General features: G+C 31.5%; 1 protein-coding gene across 1 annotated transcript in view; it reads left to right on the top strand.

Annotated features, from left to right (window-relative positions):
- The window catches only part of Wnt6 (Wnt oncogene analog 6), a 49,861-nt gene that overhangs the window by 21,707 nt on the left and 12,748 nt on the right, over nt 1-15,406 (top strand). The window contains exon 2 of the mRNA XM_065500680.1: nt 8,377-8,597. Within this exon, the coding sequence (XP_065356752.1) occupies nt 8,377-8,597 (221 nt within the window). The remainder of the gene's footprint in view (nt 1-8,376; nt 8,598-15,406) is intronic.

Genomic DNA, 15,406 nt, shown 5'->3' with positions numbered 1-15,406 from the left:
ATATTGATAAAATGTTTCAAAATAAAAGTTACAAATTTGAAAAACTCCCGCATTTTTAAGTCATATACCCAATAAATCTTTCCCTGCAACATGCAATTACAAAAAGTTTACGTGGGTTGCTCTTCTATTAAGCCCAGCCCAATTTATTAAACACTCTTACTGTTTTGTTTTTTCATCAACTCTTTAACTAAACAGTACATCCACCGATTAGCGTCACTACAAACTTCTGAAATAAATAATAATAAAAAAAAAATTATCATAATTCCATAAATGATGAGGCACTTGTTGTTTGTCTATTTCAAATACATAAATCATACTTATGCAAATGATCACGCTAATGATGATGATGACGATCGTCATTATCACAATTCACTCTCTAAACAACAAGTGAGAAAAACAACAAAAATAAAAAAAAAGATGAAAAATGTTGTCATGGCGCTTAAATAGAATAAACAGCAGCAAAAACACAACGTATAACAAATAACACCTTTTAACATGTTAATTTGCTAATTTAACTGAAACATGACAATCTATTGTTTAAACTGTGGGGACCACCAACCAACTAACGAAGCAGCGAAATAACACCCAAGAGTCAGACAGACAAACAACCAACCAACCACTGTGGTCGGCCACAAGCTTATGAGCCACCTACTTGAAAACTACAAAATAAATGAGCAAAATGGATGTTAGGGGAGTAAAACAGAAAAAATCAAAATTTTTGGACAATGCAAACATTTCTCTAAAAAAACATAAATAATTTTCAAAAATGCTAATTAAATTGGCTAAAGTTTGTCTCAATTCCAAAACCTTCAAATGGTTTTCAATATATTTGAATATATCTTTTCGTTTTTAAAATCTATAACAAGTGTATTATTGAAAACAAATATTTATTTAAACAATAATGTGAAAATAAATAAATAAACAAACACACAATTCTTGTGACATATGCCTGACCATCTAAACGTTGAAAGAAAACAGGGAACTGACCAACCTCACGATAAATTTACTTAAGACATAATTTTCAAAGTGACACATCATGATCAGCACCTCCAGCCAGCCAACAAACACCTGCCTGCCTGGGCAGAGTTAGATGTTGCTGTGTGTGTCATTTCAGAGTAAACAAAGTCGCTTTTGGTATTCAGGAGATGAATTTATTTTGTTTTTTTATTTTTATTTTTTTTACTTTGAAGAGGTTTAAACTGAGTTTTATTTACTTAAAACTTATTGAACATACAAAATTGAATTTGATGGCACAACATCACACACTTTTGATTCTGAAGAGTCTGTGTGTGTTTGAATAAGTTTTCTAAGTAGGGGAATTCATAAGTCAGTGTGGGGAAATTACTGTATACAGATGTACAAAAACAATACTAGATTATTAAAAGTCTTAAACCGGCCTTAAAATGCTGCTGGCAATATGCACAGCATGAAGAAATCTAAGCATACAAAATAAAAAGTTGAAATTCAGGAAATATTTTAGTGATAAAACATAATAAATTTATTTCATTTAATAAGTCCGTGACTTTTTGAATTAAACACTGGTATTTGGATAAAAAATCAATTTATTTCCAACATTGAGCAAAGTTTCTCCAATTTGCTGATCCCCTCCAAAAAATAAGATTTGCCGAGGTCATCAAAATAGGTATTTTTTGTGAGATGCTTTCATCGTTGGAGTCAAATCCCTTTCCCCCGAGCTATTTCTTCAGATTTGGAAACAAGAAATAGTCACTCGGGGCTAAATCTGGAGAAGAGGGTGGATGAGGGAGCAATTCGTAGTATAATTCATTGAATTTTGCCATGGAAACTACACATGGGTGTACCGTTTTGTGCACCCGATTATGAGCAAACGCGATGGCCATTTTGTGGAAAGTGATCATTCAAAATTGAAATCACTGAGCCACTTTCAATCTTCGAAGGGTTAACACCATATCATGCATTTTTTCAATTGCCATGTGAGATCCCTATGACTTCCACAATTCCCACTATCAATCTCCGATCGGCCAACATTATATCTTGATTTCTTTTCAATTGTTTCTGATGTAGAGACTTCAACTGGGCGTCTAAAACGTTCGGCATTTTCCGTGCTTGTACGGCTACAACGAAATTCAGTAAACCACTTTTTTACCATTGAAATTGATGGTGCAGAGTATTCATAGCATTGAGTGGTGATTTTCACTAGGTAGTCTAGTATCAATGGCTGTCAAACACAAACTAGGAGTGAACTAACAGATGCCTGTTTACAGGAGCAGTGTTGCCCTTTCAGTTAAGATAAGGGAAATTCATAAATTCATCGGACTTCCAGTGATAAATTGTTAAGGCGTGAGAAACTTCTTTACAAGCCGTGTCTTCATGCTAAAGTTCTTAATAATTATCGGAGAATAAACGATTCTGGTCATTTGTCTGGCTAAATTGCCTGGCTCAATTGAGAAAGAGCCCACTAAATAAATTTCGATTAAAATCAAGGAAACCTCTTGGCATAATGACAATTGCACTATTTCAATACGACCCAAACAATATGAAACTGTCACGCTGCGTGTGTCAATGTGGTAAGACGTGATTCCTATTATTTTCAAGGATGGCCAAATATTCATTGACCTCGTTAAATGTATAATTTGCAATTATTTCAAATTTGTCAGGAAGCAATCACTCATACATAGCCTGAAGTGAATAGAGTATCTGTGTCAAATATTTGGAGACCAACCATTTACTTGGAAAGTATGACTTTCATAAGGGACGCTCTACAGCAGACTTCTGAGACTTCTTATTGCACCGATTCGGCGAAAGTAAAGTGGTGGCTTTAGATATTTCCAAGACGTTCGATTGAAACTTTCATGTGATATCAGAAATACTTTCTCTTAACTTATATCAAGCTTCTAGGTTGATTCCGAGGTACCGAATACATCTGTTATTTCTTCATCTTTATACATTAATATATAAGCTATAGACCCGGTTCCGTTGCTATTTAAAATCGAGAAAATCGGCACACAAAGATATAAGAAAAAAACGAAGACGACCTCTATTTTTGGCCTATTTTTTATTATATTTATGTATGTATATCTGGATTACTAAGTCATTAATATAGACAATATGGATATCTACTGATAGATATTTCAAAGGCCGTATATAAGTTGGACCTACAATGGGTCAAAATTGGAAAAAATATTTTATAACCCAAATTTTTTTTAACAAAAAAAATTCTTGTCATCAATTTGTTTTCACTATTAATTAAATAAATTTAAATAAAATATTGTTTATAAACCGTATAACCGGTTAACCGAAAAAACGGTTTTCTTCAAAATTTCGGTTTTTTGCGAACCGGTTAATTTAAAATGTTGATTTTCGATTAACCGGTTTTTAAAAAAGGGCAAATTGTCGGTTAAATGACAAACCGGTTTTTTTAGAAAGTCGATTCTTTATAAACACTAAAATAAAACAAATTTAAAAAACTAAAAAAAAAAGTTGAAACATATTTAACAAAAATAATTTTAAATTTTCTTTACTTAAATATTTTTCAAACTTTTATTTTAAAGTATAATTTGGTGAAGGGTTTATAAGATTCGGCACAGCCTTACTTGTTTATTATGCAAATATCGAGCTATGACCACTTATCAATTGCAACTCGTTATAAGTATTTTCAATCTATGAAGTGATTACTCATCTATTCATTCATACATTTCATAACACCAGCCACACTTGTAGAAAAACGGCCAGTTAAAGAAAAGCCCACTGAAGATTTTCTTTTGAAGTTTAGTTTTTTTCAGCCGTTTTTGCTATTTCTAAAAAAAAAACACGCCGACAATATGGAAGTTTTTTTTCTCTGTCATATTTGAATACGATAAATGTCAATTTATCGCCTGTTTAATCTTGTAGCATGTGTGTGATCTTTTTCAATTTCTGTTGATTTTTCTAATAAAAAAATGTTTTTTTTTTTTTTGAAAAAAGAAAAAGAAAACAAACTCGCCTTAGAGATACACAGCAAGCGTAATAAGAAGTATTGTATGTATGTATTTAGACATCAAAAGTGTTTGAATAAAAAATATTCATATATTTAATATTTCAATTCGGTATCTGAAAGTGTTAATGAAACATTTGTAATGTTGGGTAATAAAAGAAAGAAAAATAAATAAATAAATGAATGTAAATAGTATAAATTACGTCAGAAAGATTTTGTCAATTGAAAGAAAGAAATATTAAGTAATAAAATTGTTTAATCTGTTTAGAATTCCACTGATTCGTAAAGGTTAAAATACGGTAAATATAATTTTAATTATTTAAGTGTATGCCTAAATGTTAACAAGCTAAATTTAAGGTTGATGATATTTATACTTATATTTTTAATGTAAACATTTAGATAACCTTTAATTTACTTAACTTTTAATTATTTATTTATTTACTTAAGTTTGCCAAAACATCAACAAAAATAAATTATCTTTCTCTGCATGTAATAAATCTTGGCCGAAATTACACAAATCATTTTTATCTCACCTACATTTTTTTTAGTTTTGCTTTAAATTTTCCAAATACTTAATTTACATTTATGAAAAGTTTATTTTTCTTAAATTTTTATACTATTTCACTGTTAAACAAAAGAAAACAATTTAATAATTTTTAGCTATTTGTTGTTAAACAAATAAACATGCATTTAAGATGAATAACAAGAACATGAAGAACTCATTATATCTCTAGAATATTTAGGTTTGTTGGGTCTCAAGCAGTGTTGCAATATCTAGAATCTAGATGCCGCCACCCCTGGCCAATTCTTGAATTGTGTTTTTTTGTTTTTGCTGCTTAAGCATACAAATATTGGCCGAGGTGTCGAATCGTCTTGTGAAAATAAACTTTTCTATGTTAAGTAAATAGAAGCGTGGTAAAGAAAATATACAAATCAAAAAAAAATATTATTTTTTAATTGACTCTTACGGTGAATGAAATGTTGCAAACGCGTCGGCCAAATCTAAATGTAGACATGTAATATTTGTTGGTTGTGTCTAGTTGGCGTCAGCAATGTTGGAATGATTTTAAAAACTTTTATTTAACTTGCAATGCTTGTATGTTTGTTTAGGTCAAAATTTGTAACTGAAATTTGAACTAGTTCAAGCCGGAATAGGGTTAAATTTGACATTTCTACTTAGATCTGATGACAATGCAATAATATGTTCGAAAATTCGATATTATGTTTGAAAATTGTTTAAAGCTGTTAAAATATTCTCTATATCATTCATGAACCTGTTAGCAATGGAATATTATGTTCGAAAATTGGAAATTTAATTCGAAAACTCGAACTTATATTCGAAAAATGTTTAATGTTGTTAAAATAATCTTTTGATCATGCAGGAACCTGATGACAGTAGAATAGGATTCATAGAAAAACAATTTTAGTTTTATTTGTGGCCAATTTCTTACATTTTCAAATTTCGATTATCGAAATTTTGAAAATATTTTTAATGAATTTTAAAGAATTTTCCATGTAGTTTCAAAATATAAGCTTTTTAAAATTACAAAACTATCGCCAATGTGAATAATGTAGCGGTGGCAGTTTCAGAGCTTCATCTGGGCATGATATGGCAACGACTGGAGACGAAATACCAAATCTATGGAGCATCGATAGTGTTTTAAGTGGGTATCATAGCAAAACTGAACTTTAAGTTACCCCGACTGAGCGGAAGCGAATTGTTGCTCTTGGATAATGCAAAATACTTGGGCTTTATACTCGACAGGCAATTATCCTGGAAACTCAACACTGCGGCAAGGGCATCTAAGGCCATGACTGCTATGTATGTCTGCAAAAGGTCCGTAGGCATGAGATGGGGTATTAGATCCTGGAACGTGAACTGGCTAGTCTTTACGGTTACTAAACCGATATTATTCTAAGGGGCCTCTGTCTGGTGGAAGGCAATGGATAGAGCCTCTAACCGTATTCTCTTTGAAAGAGTATTGATAAGTATGGCAATCCTGATAACAGGGACATTACGTACTACCACGACAAAGACGCTCTTCACACTAACTAAGTGGTTACCATTAGATCTAATGGCCAGGAAGCTGGCACTAAATACGGCATTTAGGCTCAACGCTTGCATAATAGGAAGTACTCAAAATCATATTGATTACTGCACCCTTAAACTATTTTTTCTGAGGCAATTCGGTTCTTCAATCCCGTCCAATATGGAATCTATACAGATGGATCTAAAAAAGGGGATGGAGTGGGCGGAGGTGGGTGTCTACATTCATGAATTTGGGATAATAACGAACGCAATTGTATTGCTGATAACTTGGAGGGAATAGGAGCCTCGATGTCGAATGATGAAATAGACTTCCTATGTGGCATTTCGCTGTCGATATAAATAATGCATATTATGAACTTGCCCAATCAATGTAGGGCAATGAATCCACCTGTGCCATTATGAGGATGATATGGCCTGCGTTGGACTTTAAACACACGTCGTATCTACTTCGCTTACAACGAATTCAGCAATACGCTGACGATGATCACCGGATATTCCACTTTCGGTACCCAGGCTGCAAGACTTGGGCTGCCTCACTACGACTTATGCAGGACTTGTCAAAATTAAGAAGGCGAACGATTCTTTAACAATCTCTCCGAACTATCTGGGATAGAATTAAAGGATCATTAGCAAAATCAGGTGGATAATAAGACCGTAACTGTCGAATTCTTGAAATCTTCTCTCCTCCAACTCCTCTTACTGCCATCTATATTTTCTCTTACTAACTCTAGTCTCACTTACTTAAAGATTTCCCTCTTCTTTTACTTTTCTTTCTTCTCTCAATTATCTTCTCTTCCTCAGGTAATACAAAGGGAACAATCAATACCTACATACCTAATCTAAGCTTTTTAAGAAATGTTCCAAGATTTCCTTGACATTTCTTGACATTTGTATTGTATTTTTAGTATTGTCCAATATCTTTAAATTAATCATTCTAAAACTTTTTTTAACATTGAATTTTATGAGCTTAACATTAGATTTAACTGACCGTATATAGATTTTAAGATATTTTATACCGAGTCCTACTTTCGGCCCGAAAATGATAGGTTGAAGTCTCAAAATCTTCTTAACATTTTTGACTTTTTGAGTTTTATTTTCAATCATTAAGAAGAGTTTTTCTTTCAATCATTAAGACCTTATTGAACTCTCGCTTTGGAAGTCACACCTTAATTGAAATTTGTCGGATTCGGATTTTGAATATTTCGAATTTTGTTATTTCAATTCATGTCTTTCTCTTCATTGTGAAATAATGTATTTTGGAATATATTTTGAACCAGAAAACTGTGTTTTGATATTATTGACAAAATAAAAGTTTAGGTAAACTGTTTATTACACTTTTTATTGAGGCACTCCTTACTTTAGTTACAGTAGTACGTCAGTAGTCATGATTGTGTTTCCATTGTTGTTGATTTCATTTCATGAATGATAACTATAATTTCATCAAGTGTATCTTAATGGTTTGTCAAGTGTATCAATCAATTATTTTCAAAATCAATTTCAACGTTACAAATCGATTATGCAAATTTTTCATTTTTGTTTTACAGATTTCCAATGAATTTTGAGTGGGTTTTTTTTTAAAAGGAAAACAAAATAGAAATAATGAATGAATTAAATTTGTATCATTAACATTTATCTAATCTTGAGTTCTGTTTAAAACAAGTGCAAAGTACATATTGTATTGCATTTGGATTTGGATTTGCATTTGTTGTTATCGCTGTTAATAAAATCATTGAATTAATTTGAATTTCGGTGACACCTTATAATTTGTTGTGATGTCGATTTTATCACTAGAAGTCAGTTAGTTGTTTTAGTACATTAAACTGTATAGAATTTCAATTGCTTTTGGTTCAGTTTAGTTTTGTTCGTTTCGGTTGGTGGCAATATTTTCCAAGTTTTTATTGTTCTCAAGTGTTGTTTGTTCAATTAAGGTGTTAGGAAATGAACATGTTGCTGTTGCTGCTGTTGTTTGGTTTTAGAATTTTGGATTTGAATTTGAATTGTTATTTAAATTTAAATAAAACAGCTGGAGGTTTATTTTATGAGATTTTATTATCGACAAAATTATGGAGCATCAAAGTATTTTATTGATAGCATAAAATTATTGATTTAAATGGGGAGAAAAACAGTGATGACAGGGTTCTTCTGACTAATGGAATGAAAGGCAAATTTAATTTTTTAATACAAAGCCATCGCTAATGGAGTATTGTATAATTCAAATTTTATTAATATAATTTTCATTATATAAATTTATAATTCCTATATTTTTCTCTTAACTCTTTTCATGACTCAACCAACTTTGTTTTTACACCCACCAAAACTCAAAAAATCATGGTCATCCTACAAATATACCACAATGAAAATAACAAACGCACAGGGCTGAGGGCTCTAATATTTTACTTGATCCATATTTAATGTGTAAAAAGACACGTCGTCTACGTGGTAAAATGGCTGAAATTTGCCGACACGATTCTGCCCTGCTAAAAGAGATCATCAACGGCATTAATCTAGGCTTCCGAGAATGTGAATTTCAATTTCGAAATCGTCGCTGGAATTGCACAACTTTACGCAAAAGCATGAGGAAAATCTTAATGAGAGGTAAGAACTATATATTTACATTAAATTAAATTAAACACAAGTTGGTATATTCTTCATCGTCATCATCATCATCCTCATCACCATCTTCAGGTTCTTTGTCTACATTTTTCTTCTTTCTAAACGTGTAAATATCTGTGCGAGTTTGTTTTAATTTCTGCTCACATTTTAAGTACATATAAGCTTAAGAAACATCCTTTTTTTTTCTTGCTGGCATTTTTGTGCTGTTAGTTTTCATTTGTATGATGATGAGGCAGGCAGTCATACAGACTCGAACAGTTGACATAGACCCTGTTAACCCATTATTATTACAGATGGAGAAAACCGTTTGGTAATTTGCTTATGAAAGACAAACAAATTAAAGAAACTAGCCACACAATATAATATTCATTCAACTACTTGTAAGCCACTTGTAAGAACTTGCAGGGATTCAAGCGAATGTTTTCTTTATGTATTTTAAAGAAATTCATTTGTAAGTGATTCGATTTATATTAAGAGACTAATGGGTCTATTGTGGTTGGTAACCGAACTAAAGTTACCCACCATCAAAAAAGCTATAAAAGATAATTGATAGCTACGACGAGGTTTTATGTATTGTTCGGTGAGAAGATTCTATATATGTAAGTTTTTTGAAATCGGAACACAAACGAAGAAATAGGATAATTTTTAAAATTGAACATACCCTAGGTGTCCTACTTTAGGGACCCCTGGTCCCGCTCGTGGTGGGGTCATGAGGTCCAAATTAAAAACTTAAACTCGACAACACTTCCTCTTTGTGCATGTGAAATTTCATTCAAATTAGACTAAGGGTTTAGAAGTTACAGATTTATTTTCATCTTTTTTTTTTCTCATATCACTGTGCAGCGTTAATCCAATTGTTCTTTCCTTCCAAAAAATAAAATTTTTCCAGATCATCGAAATAGGTATTTTTGTGAGATGGTGTCAAATCACTTTCCGCCGAGACATTTCTTCATGTTTGGAAACATGAAGAAATGTCTCGGCCTATTCGGTGAATAGGTCGGAATATGGAACATTTCGTAACCTAATTCATGGATCAACTGACAGATGTCTGTTGACAGGAGCAGTGTTGCCCTTTCAGTTAAGAGCCGGAAAATTTAAAAAGCTACGGACTTATTGACCCACTCTTGAATTACATCATTGAAAATCAATCATATTGCCACATAATTTCCAGAGTCGTTTCATTTATATCCGTCGGTCTGTCCATCCATGTAAATCTTGTAATCAAACTCCAGTAGCCATTTTGAAGATAATACAATGGGCAAGTGACCTCCTATTGGTTCAGGAACGAACCCTATTGAAACTATTTTAAAGCGATGGAATGTCCAAATGTCCCGAAACAGGACTGTAATGAGCACTATCCTTTAATCTCGGTACAAATTGTATCATTATCTCATTTTGTGGAATGCTGATTGTAAATTTTGATTCTATTCTCTAATTTTAAAGATATTATTTGAATAAAACTAACCGTTCCGGCCCTATTGAATGGGTAGCGTCATCTGATTTACATACAATTCCTTTCCAAATTTATGAATGAACCTGTTTTCAGGATAGCATTGCCTAATATCCTTAGCTTGGCTGAAATAGTACCAGAAATAAATACTAAAAATTATTGCAGTAAATTTTGTTGAAATCATATGAAGCATTTCTGTGCAAACTTTATAAAAGCCAACTAAGAACAACATGGCTATAAACAAAATATAGAAATCATTATCAAAACCATTAAATTGCAAATTAATTAAAATAAACGATTTCAAAATTTAAATGTCTGCCAAATAGATAAAACTAAATAAATTTCAGTTTAGTTCAGTTAAGAATGGCAACTGAAACAACACAAACGTAAAATTTACTCACTATTTTACTGTAAGGAGTGAGGATCAGTTAAATTTGTTAAACTTTAATACATACGTAATATGTGAAAAATAAATAATGAATTCTTTGATCATTTAAAGATAATAATTTTTAAACAAGCTGAGATTTTCTAACTTAGTCAGACAGTGTAAGAGAAAGCTACCCAGGTTATGACTATTAAAGTAACTACCACAGTAATAAGCAGTCGATCGAGCTGGCCAAAGATGAATCTGCCTTGAATTTCTCAGATGCAGTATCTGTCGCAATAATGCTATTTGAATATTGGGGAAATTAATAGATGAATAATCAAACACTGTATTACAAATGCTGACAATATGTAAAATGGAAATGTGAAACGCACTATATATGTTTTGTTTAGGAACTGGAAGATCGTTTTAAGTCTAATGACAGTTTTAATGGGTGATTAGGTGATCGGTAAGCAGCTGTAGGGAATATCCAGCTCATTTATTTAGATATTTATTTCTGAACTAACTACCTGAGGTATCGGGAACCAGACTATGTAACCTTATTTGGACACCATAAATGAGTGTTGATCTAGTTCATCGATCACCTTGATTGGTGTGATCTTGTCAAAATGTTATCATATAGATTTCACTTGAATATTAGCGGCCAGCGAACTACTTCGTAAACAAATCAATCAGCCGATTATGTAAAGGAATATGAAAGTCCCTAATAAATAATTCCCTATATTTAAGAAACTGTATACAAGAATTTAGAAAGTATTTAAACGGAAAAGGTCTGTTCAATGCAATTAGGTCTCAGATAACCTAATAATACTAAATACTAAATATACTAAATTATAACCAGATGTTATAAGTTTTAGCATTTATCTTGCATTAGTGTAACTGAACTCAGTCCTTAACACAAAATCGTAGCTAAATCATGGTAATTGTTGATGTCGTGTATATTTTTATTGTTGTTTTTTTTTGTCGTTGTAGTTGATTTTTATTTAGTTTTATAAACATGTTACAAATTAACTTCATTATTATGCAGTGTTGACAACACTGTGCTACAACAAAATAACCAAAAAAAACTAAACTGAACCAAATCAAGATCAACATCAACTCAAAACTTAAACTCCAACAACCAACATCACATCACCACCAGCAACAGGAGAAGAGACATCATCATCAACAACAAAAACACATTGCACTTGTTTGTTTGTTGTTTGTATGCATTACAGCAGGCACGTTAATTTACATATAAACACACACTCACACATCTATATGTAAAAGTGCCCAGCAGTGCTGGAGGCTGTCTTCGAGGTCTGTCTGTTTAAAATGTCCATTAGGGTTGCCCTTATACATATTGCACTTTTGCGATTTTTGATGCTGCCAAGGCATAAATTGTTCTTTTTCATCATCTTTTTCATCAAATGCTGAAAAGAACTACTTACTACTACATTTTTTTTAAAAAAGTTGTATTTTTACTACAATTTTAAAAAGTAGAATTTCTGCAACTATTTAAAAAAGTAGTATTTCTACTACTATATTAAAAAACAGCATTTTCACCACTATTTTAAAAAAGTAGTTTTTCTACTACTATTTTAAAAAAAATGTATTTCTACTACTATTTTAAAAGATAGTATATCTACTACTATTATAAAAAGTAGTATTTCTACTACTATTTGATAAAGGTAGTATTTATACTACTGTTTTAAAAAGTAGTATTTCTATTACTATTTTAAAACGTATTTCTACTACTATTTAAAAATGTAGTATTTCTACTACTGTTTCAAAAAAGTAGTATTTCTACTACTATTTTAAAACCTATTTCTACTACTATTCAAAAATGTAGTATTTCTACTACTGTTTCCAAAAAGCAGTATTTCTACTACTATTTTAAAAAAAGTAGTATTCCTACTACTGTTTTAAAAAGTAGTATTTCTACTACTATTTTAAAAAGTAGTATTTCTACTACTGTTTTAAAAAAGTAACATTTCTACTACTATTTTAAAACAGTAGTAGGAATACTACTATTTTAAAACGTATTTCTACAACTATTTTAAAAAAGTAGTATTTCTACTATTTTTTAAAAAAGTAGTATTTTTACTACTGTTTTAAAAAAAGTAGTATTTCTACTACTATTTTAAAAAAAGTTGTAGTTTTACTACTATTTGAAAAGTATAGTATTTCTGCTACTATTTTAAAAGGAATCATTTCTACTACTTTTTTAAAAAGTAGAATTTCTACTACTGGTTTAGAAAAAGGTTTAGTAGTATGAATACTACTATTTTAAAACGTATTTCTACTAGTGTTTTAAAAAAAGTAGTATTTCTACTACCATTTAAAAATTTAGAATTTCTACTACTGTTTCAAAAAAGTAGTATTTCTACTACTATTTCAAAAAAGTAATATTTCTACTACTTTTTTAGAAGGTAGTATTTATGCTACTATTTTAATTATAGTTTTTAGATTACAAAACAGTTTACACTTTAGACTACTTAGGGACACTAAAGTGACAATTGACTCTAGAATACTTGGGATGTTTAAAGTAATCTATTGACTTATCTTTGCATTACAAAAAACTCATACGTTAGCCAAGTTACTAGACTTTAATGAAAATATACTATGTAAAAGGTATACATTGACCCCCATTAAAACTGTGGGGTGAGTATTTAAATTTTTCTTGTTGGTGTTTTAAAGTGCACGGCTGTATAAATGTGTATGTGTGTTTGTATATATGGAAATGTGATGTTGTAGATCGCTGGGTTTTGATCTTTTTCTTGTTGTTGTCTATTAGCGCGGCGCTTTGTATGAATTTTTACAGGAAAACGATTGTTGTCATGTAAAATGTGTGTGTAAAGCAAGTGTTGACATGTTTAGTTAAACAAAGTGAATTAAGTTGGTTGTTTTTTTCTCCATTCGTTGTTAAAATTGCATGGAAAATACGAAGGAAAAAAAATTAAGACAGTCTTACGAGTAACAAGAGCACAACAATAACTTAAATTAACACTGCATAAATTAATGTGTGTTTTATAAAACTATTAGTTTTAGTTTTTTTATTTTTCTTATAAAAAAAAATATACAATATATTTAAAGAGTTTTGTGTCGAATGAGTCAGAAGGTAATTGACGTTAAGTTGCAGGTACGAGTAAGTATGTATTTACATACAGACATAGATAAATTTAAAGATTAGCAACATTGGCTGCAAGGAAAGACTTTAATTTAAATGTAAACGTTATTTCTTAGTTTTGTAGAAATAATTTTTTTAAGGAATTTTATTTTGAATTTAAGTTAACGCAATCACAAATATTAGCCTAAATGCTAATATTATGAAATAAGACCGGAAAATTGTCGAATTTTGTGCCAACAAAGCTTCATATGGGGGAATTTTTGCTTTATCTCTTTAATTTCAAAAAATGCCGCTGAAGCACACCGATTGCTCACTAAAGCTTATGGTGAATGCGTTCCATTGTTCTCAACATCCGAGAGATGGTTTGTTCGGTTCAGAAGTGGGGATTTTGACACGGAAAACAAAGATCTCACAGGCCAGCCACAAATTTTGAAGACCATGAATTGGAATTACTCCATGAAGATTGTTGTAAAATTCAACGAGAGCTTTCAAAATCATTGGTAGCTAATCAGGCAGCAATTTCAAAATGTTTGGGAGCATCAGGATTCAGCAGGGAAATAGGCTACAATACGAATTGAAGCCGAGAGACATTGAAAGACGATTTTGCATGTCCGAAATGATAATTGAAGGCTATAAAAGAAAATCATTTTTGCACCAAATCACTTCTTGAGAATAAAAAAAATGGATCCATTACGAAATCCCGGAACGTAAGAGATCGTATGTGAAGCTCGGCCAATCAGCCGAATCAACACCAAAACCAAATATCCATGGCGCTAAGGTAATTCTCTGTATTTGGTGGGAACAATGAGTTACTTAAATCTGGCCATACCATAACAGGAACCTGTACCGAATGCAACTGATTCGTTTGAAGAGAGCATTGACCGAAAAACGTCCAGAATATGCGGCCAGATACGAAACCGTAATCATGACAAACTGTTAAAAACTATTTAGAATGAAGTGGTTGGGAAGTTTTGCCTCACCCGCTTTATAGTCCAGACTGTGCCTCATCGGACTACTATTTGTTTCGATCATTGCACAACGCTCTCTCTAAGAGACGCTTCACTTTGGAACAGAGTATCTGATATTGGCTTGATTCGTTCTTGGCCTCAAAAGATGAGCAGTTCCTTTAGTTCGGAATCAAAATAGTTGAGTTTCCAACCAATTGTTTAAAAACCGGATCGCACAGTGCTAAAGAATGTTTCCTTGATTCTCTTGTGCTCATGTTTTTGTACAATTGTTCTAACTCAGTGGTCGGTACAGAGAGACCATTGTTCATTGATGATGTGAGTTTGATGGTAAAATCTGACAAGTCTCTTTTTCGACTTCTGTTCTAAAAGTGCTTTTTGAATATAATCCTATTTCATTTCTCCAATTTCTTTAAAAGTTTCTCAAATCAATTATTAGCTAATTAAATAAAAATTATTGGCTTTTCTTCATCACACATAACAACACATATTGAAGAAATTCTTATATGTTTAGCAAAAATATTCCTTTGTTACTCTTAATTGCCAAATAATCAAATCACTACTCATCGTCGCTACTTTTGTCTGCTTTATAAATTTACGTTTTTGTGTGCAGTTTAAAATACAAAATGCAACACCATTATTAGCCATTAACCATTTACCATTTTTTTACGTATTCATACATTCATGCATGTATTCATTCATTCATTCAATGTAAGTTTAACTAATTATTGCAACAATTTGCAATACATACTGTCATTCAAAAGACAAAACCACATCATCCATCAAGTTGCATAATAAAACCTGATGAATAGCGCTTAAAATGAGCATCCATGCTGTCAATTTAAATAAATTATGGCCGGCCAAGCAGCCAGCCAGCTAGTC

The sequence above is a fragment of the Calliphora vicina genome, chromosome 2, assembly GCF_958450345.1.
Source record: "Calliphora vicina chromosome 2, idCalVici1.1, whole genome shotgun sequence".
Lineage (NCBI taxonomy): Eukaryota > Metazoa > Arthropoda > Insecta > Diptera > Calliphoridae > Calliphora > Calliphora vicina.
This window is presented reverse-complemented; position numbering and strand designations above follow the sequence as displayed.